The sequence below is a fragment of the Carcharhinus amblyrhynchos genome, chromosome 15 (genome assembly GCF_965287045.1).
Source record: "Carcharhinus amblyrhynchos chromosome 15, sCarAmb.v2.hapA, whole genome shotgun sequence".
Classification (NCBI taxonomy): Eukaryota; Metazoa; Chordata; class Chondrichthyes; order Carcharhiniformes; family Carcharhinidae; genus Carcharhinus; species Carcharhinus amblyrhynchos.
The window spans coordinates 3,033,742-3,047,854 of NC_137338.1; the positions used below are offsets into that span (position 1 = coordinate 3,033,742).

General features: G+C 46.7%; 1 protein-coding gene across 1 annotated transcript in view; it reads left to right on the forward strand.

Moving 5' to 3' along the window:
• Nucleotides 1–13,374, forward strand: part of robo1 (roundabout, axon guidance receptor, homolog 1 (Drosophila)) — a 325,286-nt gene extending 311,912 nt beyond the window's left edge. The window contains exons 28-30 of the mRNA XM_080203340.1: nt 829–1,149; nt 4,149–4,372; nt 12,648–13,374. Coding sequence (XP_080059466.1) covers nt 829–1,149; nt 4,149–4,372; nt 12,648–12,662 — 560 coding nt within the window. The 3' untranslated portion in view covers nt 12,663–13,374. The remainder of the gene's footprint in view (nt 1–828; nt 1,150–4,148; nt 4,373–12,647) is intronic.
• Nucleotides 13,375–14,113: the final 739 nt, after the last annotated feature.

The following is a 14,113-nucleotide window of genomic DNA, read 5'->3' on the forward strand; positions in this document are numbered from 1 at the left end:
TATCACTGCCTCTCCTGTCTTTGCACCACCATCCAAGGGTGTGCAGGTTAGCACTGCTGCCTCACAGCACCAGGGACCTGGGTTCGATTCCCGTCCATGGTCACTGTCTGTGCAGAATCTGCACATTCTCCCCGTGTCATAAGAACATAAGAAATAGGAGCAGGAGTAGGCCATCTAGCCCTTCGAGCCTGCCCCGCCATTCAATAAGTGTCTGCATGGGTTTCCTCCAGGTGTTCCAGATTCCTCTTACAATCTGAAAGATGTGCTGGTTGGGTGCACTGGCCAAGCTAAGTTCTCCCTTGGTGTACCCAAACAGGTGCCGGAGTATAGCGACTAGGAGAATATTCACATTAACTTCATTGCAGTGTCAATGTAACCTCACTTGTGCCACTAATAAATAAACTTTAAACTTTGGAAAAAGGTTAGGTGGATTGACCATGGGATAGGGTGGGGTGGTGGGCCTGGGTAAAACACTTGGTTGGTGCAGGCTCGATGGGCCAAATGGCCCCCTTCTGCACTGTGGGGATTCTATGATTCTACAATCTCCTCAATGTGTCCTATGATTCTAAACCTCTCTAACTCACATTTTTTATTTAAGATGCTCCTCAAAAACCTGCCAAGCTTTTGGTCGCCTCAGAGTCTAATTCTGATTCGTATTGTTCCTCAAAGCACCTTGGGGTGTTTAGCAAGACATTAAAGGTGCTGAGTATCATTTATATGGGTTGCTGTTACTTTCATGGGCGTGGGAGCAAGGTAGGTGCAAGAGGGATTTTGAAACGTGAGAACTTAATGAAAATGGGAATTATTTTTGTGCGTTTCCAACCTTAGAGCTGCCCCCACCTCCGATTCCCCCTCCAGCCATCAAATCACCCAACTTCCAGACAAAGAGCCAACTGAAGGCCTGGCCATCCATGCTACCAAAACCGGATGCAGTGGACCACAAGGCGGAGCGAGCTGGAGACAGGAAGATCGGTGGCCTCCGAGCGAGGGAAGGCACGGACGCCCGGCATCTTCCCGAAAGCCGCACGACCCCAGCAGAGTGCCGAGAGCCACCGGATCACTGGCAAAATGAGGTCCACGGTGCCAAACAGCGCCTGAGCAAGGCCAACAAGCGGGAGAACTCCCAGCCCAAGGCTCGTCTCCCCCCAGGTAAGACAGTGGAAATGACTGCTCCGCGTGCTGGGGCGGGGAGAGGGGGGGCATTGGGAGAATTACTATCCTGACCAGGAGGGGGAAAAGAAGCTGCATTTCTGTGGCGCCTCTCACCACCTCAGGGTGTTCTCCAGGCGATGAAGTGCAGTTGCTGTTACAACAAAAGGAAAGGGAAGAGGGAAACGTGGAGACAGGGTGGGGAAGAGGCACTTAGATTTGGGGGTTGTGGATAGTGTGTAGAATGGGCAATGTATGAACCGATTACACAGAATGGACAGGACAGAAACAGTCTATTTGGCCCAAATGGTCTATGTTCGTGTTTCCTTGCTACATGAGCCTCCTCCTGCCCAGCGTCACTTCAGTTTATCACCATTTCCTTCTATTACTTTTTCCTTCATGTACTTATCGACCTTCGTTTTAAATTGGGTGGCACAGTGGTTAGCCCTGCTGTTTCACAGCGCCAGGGACCCTGGTTCGATTCCCAGCTTGGGTCAATGTCTGGTGGAGTTTGCACATTCTCCCCGTGTCTGCGTGGGTTTCCTCCCACATTCTGAAAGACGTGCTGGTTAGGGGCATTGACCTGAACAGGCGCCGGAGTGTGGTGAATTTCACAGTAACTTCATTGCAGTGTTAATGTAAGCTTTTCTTGTGACTAATAAATAAACGTTATCTGTTATATGTTTATGCTACGTGCCTCAATACTTCAAATTGTACGTTCTACATGGTCATCGCTCTGTGGGTGAAATCCTGGATTCCCTTTTGGATCCACGAGTGATTGTCTGAAATGCCTTATCAATTTCTCTCTGTGCTCCTGGACTAGTGAAGGAAACACTGCCAGTGTCAACACTTCCTCGGCTGTGTGTGCCCAACACCGGCAAGCTCTTAATTACTGCCCTTCCCTGAGAGTCCTGGCAACGGGAATGGAATGATGAGATTCTCTTTTCTCAAGGCCTACAGGCAATTTGTCTGAGATTATTAGCAACAGTTGCCACTCCAGATAGATGAGCACAGAATTGAGGTGGATGGCCCCAGCCCAGCAGTGAGAGTGCTGCACTGTCTGCGGTGCCATCTTTCAGGTAAACATGGAAACATAGAAGCAGGAGATGGCCCTTTGAGCCTGCTCCTCCGCCATTCATCACCATCATGGCTGATTGTCCAATTCAATAGCCTGATCCTGCTTTCTCCCCATAATCTTTGATCCCATTCACCCCAAATGCTATATCCAGCCGTCTCTTGAATACATTCAATGTTTTGGCATCAACTACTTCAGGTAAAACCTTAAACCAAGGCCCTGTCTGCCCTCTCTGAGTGGATTCAAAAGATCCCAGCGCACTATTTTCAAAGAAGACCAGAAAGGTTTCTTCCTGGGGCCTCACTGATATTTATCTCTCCACCAACATAAGTGAAAAAACAGATCACTTGGTTTTGGGATCTTACTGAGCACAAATTAGCTATAGTGTTTCCTATGTTACAACAGGGAGGACAGTTCATTGGCTGTAAGCTACTCAGTAGCACAGTGGCACAATGGTTAGCACTACTGCCTCACAGCACCAGGGACCCGGGTTCAATTCTGGCCTCAGGTGACTGTGTGGAATTTGCACATTCTCCCCATGTCTGCATGGGTTTCCTCTGGGTGTTCTTGTTTCCTCCCACACTCCAAAAATGTGAGGGTTAGGTTGATTGGAGATGCTAAATTCCCCCTTAGTGCCAGGGGGTTAGCAGTGTAAATGCATGGGGTTGCAGGGAAAGGGCCTAGGTGGGATTGTTGTCAGTGCAAGCTTGATGGGCCGAATGGCCTCCTTCTGCACTGTAAAGATTCTGTGATTCTATGATTGTTGCCTCACAGTGCCAGGAACCTGGGTTTGATTCCTGGCTTGGGTCACTGTCTGTGTGGAGTTTGTACGTTCTCCCTGTGTCTGTGTGGGTTTCCTCCGAGTGCTCCGGTTTCCTCCCACAGACCGAAAGACGTGCTGGTTAGATGCATTGGTCATGCTAAATTCTCCCTCTGTGTACCCAAGTAGGCACAGGGCAACTAGGGGATTTTCACAGTAATTTCATTGCAGTGTTAATGTCAGCCTATCTGTGACACCAAGCAATAAACTTTAGGAGAGACATTAACATTAGCAAGTGCAGACCATGGTATAAATACCAGCTACTGCATTCTTTATCATCTTTGATTGTCACTCTCCAGGTACCAGGCTGGAAATGATCTATTGACTTCAGTATCAAAGCTTAATCCAATAGTATTTGAACTCACAACCTCAAGGTTGCCAGTCCACTCTGCATCCAACAACTCAGGCAAGATGTTTGGATAGACTGGGACATTTTTCCCTAGAGCCCACGGGGCTGAGGGGTGATCTTATAGAGGTCTATAAAATAATGAGGGACACAGATCAGCTAGATTGTCAATATCTTTTCCCAGAGGTAGGGGGAGTCTAAAACTAGAGGGCATAGGTTTAAGGTGAGAGGGGAGAGATACAAAAGTGTCCAGAGGGGCAATGTTTTCACACAGAGGGTGTTGAGTGCCTAGAACGAGCTGATAGAGACAGTAGTAGAGGCGGGTACAATTTTGTCTTTAAAAAAAACTTAAGACAGTTACATGGGTTAAATAGAGGGATATGGGCCAAATGCAGGCAACTGGGACTCGCTTAATGGTAAAAACTGGGCAGTATAGCCAATTTGGGCCAAAGAGACCGTTTCCATGTTGTAAATCTCCATGAGTCTGTGTGGATTGAGGGGAGGAGCACTTCCATGTCACTGAATTTCAGCATCTTCTTCGGGTACTTCCCCACCTCGGCAGGGTGAGGGGTTAAGAAATTCACGCCTGTCGTGACTTATGAAGACCAGTCAACAGTGGAATGGAATTAGCACGCTCACCCATCCCAACTCCTCACAACATTGTCAAAGGGCTGAGGGAAGAACAAAGGGAGGGGGAAATGATTAAGAGTCTCCGAGGTCCCCTCGCCCCAACTCTCACCTCCGTGTTTGTCTTGCAGGACCAGGGGAGGATGTCCTCCCATACAGCCGGCCAACTTTCCCGTCTGCGCAGAATCCCAGGGAGCCCAGCTCTTCCAGCTCCATGTCATCGAGAGGGTCCGGAGGCCGGAGAAGAGTGGAACAGACCATGGCAGGCAGCAGCGCAGCTGCATCCCGCAGGAACCCATCAGAAGCTGGTCTACAAGAAATGGGGACCTACGAGTGTGAAGAAGAAGATTTTGAGGTGAATGATCCAGATGTGTTTGTGCCTGGGAGCAGGAGGAGGGGAGATTGGGAATGGGGGGGGGGTTTGGTGTGGCTGGGGGAGTGGGAGTTTGTCAGAACCTGCAAACCTGGGACTTGAGAGTGTTTCATGATTAAGGTGGTGGATCATTCACCCTCAATCCATTCAGAATGATTCCACAGAACTCCTCGGAGACTCAATGAGTACAAGAGGTCTATAAAATAATGAGGGGCACAGGTCAGCTCGATAGTCAATATCTTTTCCCAAAGATAGAGGAGTCTCAAACTGGAAGGCATAGGTTTAAGGTGAGAGGGGAGAGATACAAAAGCATCCAGAGGAGCAATTTTTTCACACAGAGGAAGGTGAGTGTCTGGAACAAGTTGCCAGAGGTAGTAGTAGAGACGGGTACAATTTTGTCTTTTAAAAAGCATTTAGACAGTTATGTGGGTAAGATGGGTATAGAGGGATATGGGCCACATGCAGCCAATTGGGAATGGCTTCTGGGTTTAAAATAAAGGCAGTTTGGACAAGTTGGGCCAAAGGGCTTGTTTCCATACTGTAAACCTTTATGCCTCTGACTCTTAGAGTCAGCCCATTGTGCCTGTCAAAGCTCTATAAAAAGACTATCCAATCGGTTCCACACCTGATCTTTTCATCTTAGCCTTGCAAATATTCCCCCTTCAAGCAGGATCACAGAATCCTACAGTGCAGAAGAGGCCCTTCAGCCCATCGAGTCTGCACCGATGCATGAAACCTTCCATCTAATTCCATTTTCCAGCGCTTGGCCCGTAGCCTTGAATGTTATGATGTGCCAATTACTCATCCAGGTACTTTTTAAAGGATGTGAGGCATCCCACCTCCACCACCCTCCCAGGCAGCATATTCCAGACTTTCTCCACCCTCTGGGTAAAGAAGTTTTTCTTCAAATCCCCCCTAAAGCTTCCACCCTCACTTTTAACTTGTGTCCCCTCGTAACTGACCCTTCAACTGAGGGGAACGGCTGCTCCCTATCCACTCTGTCCATGCCCCTCATAATCTTGAACACCTCAATCGGGTCGCCCTTCAGTCTTCCCTGCTCCAGAGAAACATCCCAAGCCTACCCAACCTCTCTTCATCACTTAAATGCTTCATCCCTGGCAGCATCCTGGTGAATCTCCTCTGCACCTCCCTCAGTGCCTTCACGTCCTTCCTGTAATGTGGTGACCAGAACTGCACACAGTCCCCTAGCTGTGTCCTCACCAAAGTTCTATACAACTGCTTTTGTGATCTATACATTGATTGAGAAGGGCATGTGTGCCAGATGCCTTTTTCACCACTCTATTAACCTGCCTTTATCCAAGCATTTATCCAATTCCTTTTTGAAAGTTCCTGTTGAATCTGTTTCCACTGCTCTTTTATCTGGCCCCTCGAGCCTGCTCTGTTATTCAATAAGATCATGGCTGATCTTTTCATGGACTCAGCTCCACTTACCCGCTCTCTCACCATAACCCTTAACTCCTTTACTGTTCAAAAATCTATCTTTGCCAACAACTCCCTGTGTGTGAAAAGATTCTCTCATCTGACTTCTAAGGCTTTTGCCAACCAAACTACATCTGCGTTTTCTGGTCATCGACCTACACTTTCTCCTTACTTGCCGTTCAGAACTTGAACAATTCTGTTCAATCTCCCTTCACCTTCTCTCCTCGAAGGAGAACCATCCTGGTTTCTCCAGGACTTCCAGTTAGGCCCAGGAACCTCTGCCACTTTTTTTCCTTATTCATTAACGGGATGTGGCTGTCACTGGCAAGACCAGCATTTGTTGCTCATCCCTAATTGCCCTTGAACTGAATGGCTTGTTGGGCCATTTCAGAGGGCATTTTCAGAGTCACTGCATTGCTGTGTGTCCTGGAGTCACACGTAGGCCAATCTGATAAGGACACAGATAGAAAAGAGTTCCTCCATTGATTGTTATCTGAGATACCTTGAGCCTTAAACAGTGACAACCATGAGAGATGGTATCGGTGATGAAGAAAAGAAATTTGTAGCGGTGACTTAATGTCGATGACTTCTGGCCTCAGAACAAGGCGCAAAGAGAAGTACAGCGCAGGATCTGGCCTTTGATCTTCCAAACCTGTGCCGATCATGATGCCCAAACTAAACTAAAAAAAAACCCTTCTGTCCTTACTCAGTCCGTATCCCTCTATTCCCTCCCTATTCATGGACCCCATCCAGATGCCTCTTAAATGTTGCTGATGTGCCTGCCCCCACCACCTCCTCTGGCAGCACGTTCCAGGCACCCACCCCTCTCTGTGTGACAAACCTCCCCTGCACATCTCCCTTAAACTTTCCCCCTCCCCCCTTGAACCTGTGCCCCTTTGTAATTGACACTTCCACCCTGGGAAAAAGCCTCTGACTATCCGCCCGGTCTCTGCCTCTCATCATTTTGTAGACCTCTATCAGGTCTCCCCTCAACCTCTGTCTTTCCAGTGAAAACAATCCTAGTTTATTCAACCTCTCCTGATAGCCTTTTCCCAATACTTGCTTGGCGGAACTTTCCTTTCATCCAGTTTTTAGTGCCAAACAAGCCAATCGAAGACAGTGGAGGGCAAAGAGAGGTGGAGGGTCATGTTGGATATTGTCAGTATTATTGTGGAACTTGGCACTCCTTTAGGTGATGTTGCTAAAAGAATATCAGGTTTCAGATGCAGAATCACTAAAATAAAGCTACATCTTATTGAGGGGGTATAGTGGCGCAGTGGTAATGTCACATGACTAGCAACCCTGACACTTAGATTCATGTTCAGGAGACGTCGATTCAAATCCCATCATGGCAGCTGGTGGAATTTAAATTCCGTGAATAACTTTGGGATATAAAATCAGTCTCAGCAACGGTGACTGTGACAACTATCATTAATTGTTGTAAAAACCCATCTGGTTCGTAACGGAGGAAAGATATAGAGAAAATGCACAAACAATGGAACCAGAGCTGCAGATTATAAGTAGAAAGTTTGATAAAAGTGCCACAAAGTCGGCAACTTTGAATAAAAGGAGTATGTAAATGAAGTTGGGACGGAAATTGAGAATAGCGACAAACAGTTGTCTTTTGAACTGAAGTTTTAGAGCCATTTACAGCCCACCCCTGTCTCACAGCCATCAAGCACTATCCATTCTAATCCCCTTTTCCAGCACTCGGACCATAGCCTTGCATACTACGGTATTTCAAGTGCTCATCTATATACTTCTTCAATGTTGTGAAGAACATTGCCTCTACCACCCTTTCAGGCAGTGAGTTCCAGATTCCCACCACCCTCTGGGTGAAAAGATTTTCCTCAAATCCCCTCTAATTCTCCTGACCCTGACCTTAAATCTATGCTCCATGTTATTGACCCCCTCTGATAAAGGGAAAAGTTTTTTCCTATCTGCTCTATCTACGTCTTTTATAATTTTGTACACCTCAATCAGGTCCCTCCTCAGCCTTCTCTGCTCGAAGGAGTCCCAGACTATCCAGCCTCCCTTCACAGCTGAATCGCTCCAGTCCAGGGAACATCCCGGGTGTGTCTCCTCTGCACCTCTTCCAGTGTAAACCTTCCTATAGTATGGTGACCGGAACTGCACACAGTACTCCAGCTGTGGCCTAACCAGTGTTTATACAGCTCCATCATAACCTCCCTGCTCTTATATTCTCTGCCTCAGCTCATAAAGGCAGGTATCTCCACATGCCTTCTTGGCCACTGTATCTACCTGTCCTGCTGCCTTCAGGGATCTTTGGACATACATCCCAAATGCCTCTGGACCTCTGTGAGTCCTCAGGTCATTGTATGTCAGTCCTGCCAAAATGAATCACCTCACACTTGTCAGTGTTAAATTCCATTTGCCACTCTTCTGCCCAGCAGACCAGCCCATTTATATTGTCCCGTAATCTAAGTCTAGCCTCCTCATTATTTAACCACAACATCAACTTTTGTGTCATCTGTGAATTTACAGATCATGCATCCAACATTCACTCTAGATCATTGATGTGCACTTACACATTAACACCACACACACAGACAGCAAGGGACTCAGCACCCGATCCCTGTGGAACACCACTGGACACACAATTCCAGTCACAAAAACAACCTTCGACCATCACCCTCCGCCTCCTTGCATCCAATTTGCTAAATCGCCCTGGATCACCTGAGCTCTTATCTTCTTCATCACCATCCCATGTAGAACTTTTGTAAAAAGCCTCACTGAAGTCCATGTAAACAACATCAACTGCACTGCCCTCGTCTACACACCTAGTCACCTCCTCGAAAAGTTCAAATAAATTCATTGGACATGATCTCCTCTTGACAAAGCCATGCTGACTATCATTAACTAATCCTTGCCTCCCCAGGTGGAGATTAATTCTGTCCCTCAGAATATTTTCCAATAATTTCCCTAGCAGTGATGTTCGACTCGCTGGCCTGTAATTACCTGGTTTATCCCAACTTCCCTTCCTGAATATTGGCATCACATCAGTTGTTCCCCAGTCCTCTGGCACCTCTCCTGTGAAAACAGAAAGATGCCTCACCACACCAGCTTAAAGTCCGACAGGTTTATTTGTAGCAAACGCCACAAGCTTTCGGAACAAGCTGTCCCTTCATCAGGTGGTTCTATACTTCATCACATTTTTCCTGTGGCCAGACAAAATTTGAAAATTAGCCTCAGAGCCTCTGCAATCTCTCCCCTCTTGCTTCACACAGCAGCCTTCGATACATCTCATCTGGGCCTAGGGATTTATCCACATTATAGCCACTAACACCACTAACATCTCCTCCCCAATTCTAATTTGTTCAATTAAAGCACCGATCCTCTCCCCCTTTCTATATGGACATCATCCTTCTCCATAGCGACCATGGACACAAAATATTCATTTAAAACCTCATCTACACCTTCTGGCTCCACACATAGATTGCCACTTTGGTCCCTCATGGGCCCCACTCTTTCCCCAGTAAACCTCTTGCCCTTAATATACTTGGAAGTTCCTGTATTTTGCCCACCAGTGTTTTTTCACACTCCTAATATCTTTTTCAAGTACGCCTCGCACTTTCGATACTCCTCCAGGACACTCACTATTTTGAGACATTTGCCTCCCTTTTTTCCCTGATCCAGTCCTGGCTATGCTGAACACTGAAGGTTCTCTGGACGTGTTAGTCCCACCCTTTACCTTTACAGGTATGAAGAAATAATAGCAGGTTAGATAAAGGGGGACCAGTAGATGTAGTTTACCTGGATTATCAAAAAGTTTTTGATATGGTGACACGCAGTGGGTTAATAGGCAAGGTGGGGGCTGCTGGAGTTGGGGACAGTGTTTCAGCATGGGTGGAAGATTGGTTAACTGTGAATAAAAGGCAGAGTGGACATAAATAGGGCTCTTACTATGTGCAGTTTTGGTCGCTGCACTTGCGCAAGGATATTTTGGCCTTGGAGGGAGTGCAGAGGAGGTTCACTAGGCTGATACCAGAGATGAGGGGGTTGGACTATGAAGAGAGGCTGAATAGACTGGGTCTGTACTCGTTGGAGTTTAGAAGGATGAGGGGGTATCTTATAGAGACGTATAAGATAATGAAGGGGATGGATAGGGTAGAGGTAGAGAGATTCTTCCCGCTTAGAAAGGATAGCAGGACTAGAGGGCACAGCCTCAAGATAAGGGGGGAGAAGTTTAGAACAGAGCTGAGGAGGAACTTCTTCACTCAAAGGGTGGTGAATCTCTGGAATTCCCTGCCCGTTGAAGTGGTGGAGGCTACCTCGCTGAATATATTTAAGACACGGGTAGATAGGTTTTTGGTAGGCAAGGGAATTAAGGGTTATGGGGAGAAAGCGGGAAAGTGGAACTGATCCACTTCAGATCAGCCATGATCTTATTGAATGGCGGGGCAGGCTCGAAGGGCTAGATGGCCTACTCCTGCTCCTATTTCTTATGTTCTTTGAAATGCATGCAGTGAATAGTAGAGTGCCGCAATGATCAATGCTGGGCCAATGAATGACAGGTGAAGAGAGAAATGTGTCAAGGTTTGCTGATGATTCCAAGCTAGGTGTGAAGATAAGCTGTGGGGAGGACACAGAGAGGCTGTAAAGAGGTATAGACAAGCGAGGTGAGAGGGCAGATTGATTATAATACACGGAAGTGCAAATTTATTCAGTTTGGTTGTCAGAATAGAAAGGCTGATTCTTTTTAAAAGCTGATAAAACTTATTGTTCAAAGAGACTTGGAAGGACTGGTACAAGGAATGTAGCAAGTTAGCACACAGCTACTGCAAGCAATTCGCACAGAAAAATCGCATGTTGGCATTACCACAAAAGGATTGGAAAACAAAAAAAAACAGAATTGCAAGGTTTTGGTGAGACCACATCTGGAATATTGAGTGCAGTTTGGTCTCCACTTTCACAAACGGATGGACTCACACTGGAGATGGTACAATCATTGGTGGCTGGAATGAGTGGGTTGTCCGATGATGAGAGGCTGAGTAATTTGGGCTTATATTCCTTTGAGTTTAGAAGAATGAGAGGCGATCTCATTGAAACCTGTAGAATCCCAAGGGGGGGATGGGGTGGAGGGGGGAGGTTGTTGGAAAGGGCAGCCACTGCTCGGGGAATCTAAAACATGGGGGCACAATCTCAGGATAAGGGGCCAATCATTTAATCTGAGGTGAGGAGAAATTTCTTCACTCTGAGGGTTGTGAATCTTTGGAATTCTCCACCCCGGAGGGTTATGGATGCTTCATTGTCCAATACGTTTATGGATGGGACCGAGAGCTGTTTGGCATCTCTGGGGAATGGACTGGAAATGGATTGGAAGCCCAGGATCAGTCATGATCATACTGAATGGTGGAACAGGCTCACTGGGCCAAATGGGAACACTTCTCCTCCTTCCTGAATTCTCGTGTTCAGAGTCAGATCATTAAATCTACAATCCAGAACCATTAATTGCCACGGTGTTATACTTGAGCTGTTACTGGGTCCATAGGAACATAGGAATTGGGAGCAGAAGTAGGCAAATTCAGCTCTTCGAGCCTCCTCCACCATTCAATCAGATCATGGCTGATCTCTCCCTGGTCTCAAATCCACCTCCCCTCCTATTCCCCGTTTCCCTTTAACCTGTTTTTTATTAGAAACATATCCATCTCCTTCCTGAAACCATTCAGTGATTAAGACTCCACTGTACTATGGGGCAGTGAGTTCCACAAATTCATCACCCTCTGCGAAAAGTAGAATCATAGAATCCCTACAGTGCAGAAGGAGGCCATTCGGCCCATCGAGCCTGCACCAACAACAATCCCCACCAGGCCCTATTCCCGTAGCCCCGTGTAATTACCTGCCAGTCCCTACACTAAGGGGCACTTTTATCATAGCCAATCACATCTTTGGACTGTGGGAGGAAACTGGAGCACCCAGTGGAAACCCATGCAGACGCAGGGAGAACATGCAAATTCCTCACAGACAGTGATCCGAGCCCAGAATTGAACCCAGATCCCTGGCTCTGTGAGGCAGCAGTGCTGACCACTATGCCACCGCGCCACCCATACGTAGTTCCTCCTCATCTCAGTTTTAAATTAAATCAACCACCTCCCAACCTATAGCTGTGACCTCTTGTACCAGATTGCTCCATAAGAGGCAACATTTATAGAGTCATAGAATCATAGAGGTTTACTACACAGAAACAGGCCCTTCGGCCCAACTTATCCATGCTGTGCTTTTTTTTAAGCTAGTCCCAATTGCTCGCATTTGGCCCATATCCCCCTATACCCATCTTCCCCATGTAACTGTCTAAACACTTTTTAAAAGACAAAATTGTATCCGCCTCTATTACTATCTCTGACAGCTTGTTCCTGACACTTACCACCCTCTGTGTGAAAAAAGTTGTTCTTCTGGACCCTCTGTATCTCTCCCCTTTCACCTTAAACCTATACCCTCTAGTTTCAGACTCCCTTACCTTTGGGAAAAGATATTGACTAGCTGATCTATGCCCCTCATTATTTTATAGACTTCCATAAGATCACCCCTCAGTCTCCTATGCTCCAGGGAGAAAAGTTCCAGTCTATCCAGCCTCTCCTTATAATTCAATCCATCAAATCCCGGTAGCATCCTAGTAAATCTTTTCTGCATTTGGTCTACATCGACTCCATCAATCCCTTTTGAAATTGGGGGATGTACTTTGATCAGATGCCCCCTTCGCAACTCTGGGTCGGGGAGGGGAGACAGATGAATGAAGAATCAGTGAATGTGCTTTGGATTGTTGATTCATTTCCTCTTACCCTTTCTATGAATACAGGAAACTGAAAGCTGAAGAACAAAGTTTATATCGAACGATGAACTCCGATTGGACTTTGGAGCGATCTATATCAGTTTTTGTAAAACTCCTGCCCGTGGAAGATATCTGCTGCCAGATATAATGTTTGGTGCACCGACAGACCGTGTAAATTATAATTCTTTGCATCGTGTTGATTGACCATGTCAGTTTTCATTTTCTTTCTTTCATTTGATTTTTTTTTTTAAGTTTTGACTTCTCTTTTTGAATGGGGTGGGAGAGGGAGGGGCGACCTTGGCTTTTCGTTGTAACTTATGTTCGGACTCAACCAACGCTCAGTCCCAACCAGTTTTGCTTTGTTTGGAAGAGTTAGCTCCTTCAACCGTGCCAAACCCGAAAAGGGGGTGATTCACTTTGTAAATATGTACTGGATTATTTTCTCTTTTCACATCCCACACGAGTCCCCCAGCTTCCCATTCAGCCCTGTTGTAAATAAGTTGTGTGTTAAAACACTATCCTCCAAAGAGCGGCCACCTCGGCACAAAGCTGAACTGCATCTTTTCTTAATAATATATATTATTTTGTTTTTGTCGTTGTAATGCACTGTTTCAATTTTTTTTTAATTCATTTCTTGGTTTTGAAAGCACAATCACTAAACTTTTTAATTTTTGAAAGGAAAACCATTTTTTCAATGGTACTTATTAACCTCCCGCATCTTTCTGAAGGATTGAGTTGTGACGGAGGAAATGGGGAGGTGGGTGGGGGTGGGGGGGGAGGGGAGAGGGAGGAGGAAGGGGGTGGGGGCAGGGGTGCGGCGGGGGGGGAACGACGGGTAGGTACGAGCAAGGAGAGAAGTGTTCGATTTTTCGGGAGTTAGAAGGCGTTCGATTGGGGGAGGGGGGGAAAGCGAGGGAGGAAAGGGGAATATTTTGTGAGGGTTAGCGCGGGAGGGGTGAGGGAGACTCAGTACGTGCACAGAGCTGAGAGAAGGAAGCAGTTCCCTCGCTCGGTAACCTCTTGTAAGAGAAGGTTCCTGTCCAAAAGAGGACTCGAGACAAAATTTGTGGCTGTTTACATACGAGCAAACTCGGACGTCCCGGCCTGAGTAAACTTCGATGAGGATTTCTACCGCTGTGCGTCCGCTTCCATGTAAGAACACAATCTCTTAATTTTGCTCGCTGGCGTGACTTGCAAAGGCATCTCTTGACTGACTGCCCCTCATGGCTGTCTCGGAGAAGATGAGGAGAGTGACGCAGGAGCAGAGTACTGTTTGCAAATAGCAATATAATCAATTGGGTACGCCGTTTTTCTTTTGTGGGAGGGGACAGGTTACATCTCCCCACCAAAAAAAACCCCAAAGAAAGACCAGTTTTCACCCAGGAGATGCGTGGCGTCATTGGATCAAGGTTTAATATTGGACTTCTTGTGACGCGGTTACCAAGGGCGATGGTGTATCATGCAAAGGAAATTAAAGAACCTGTCCACGTTGT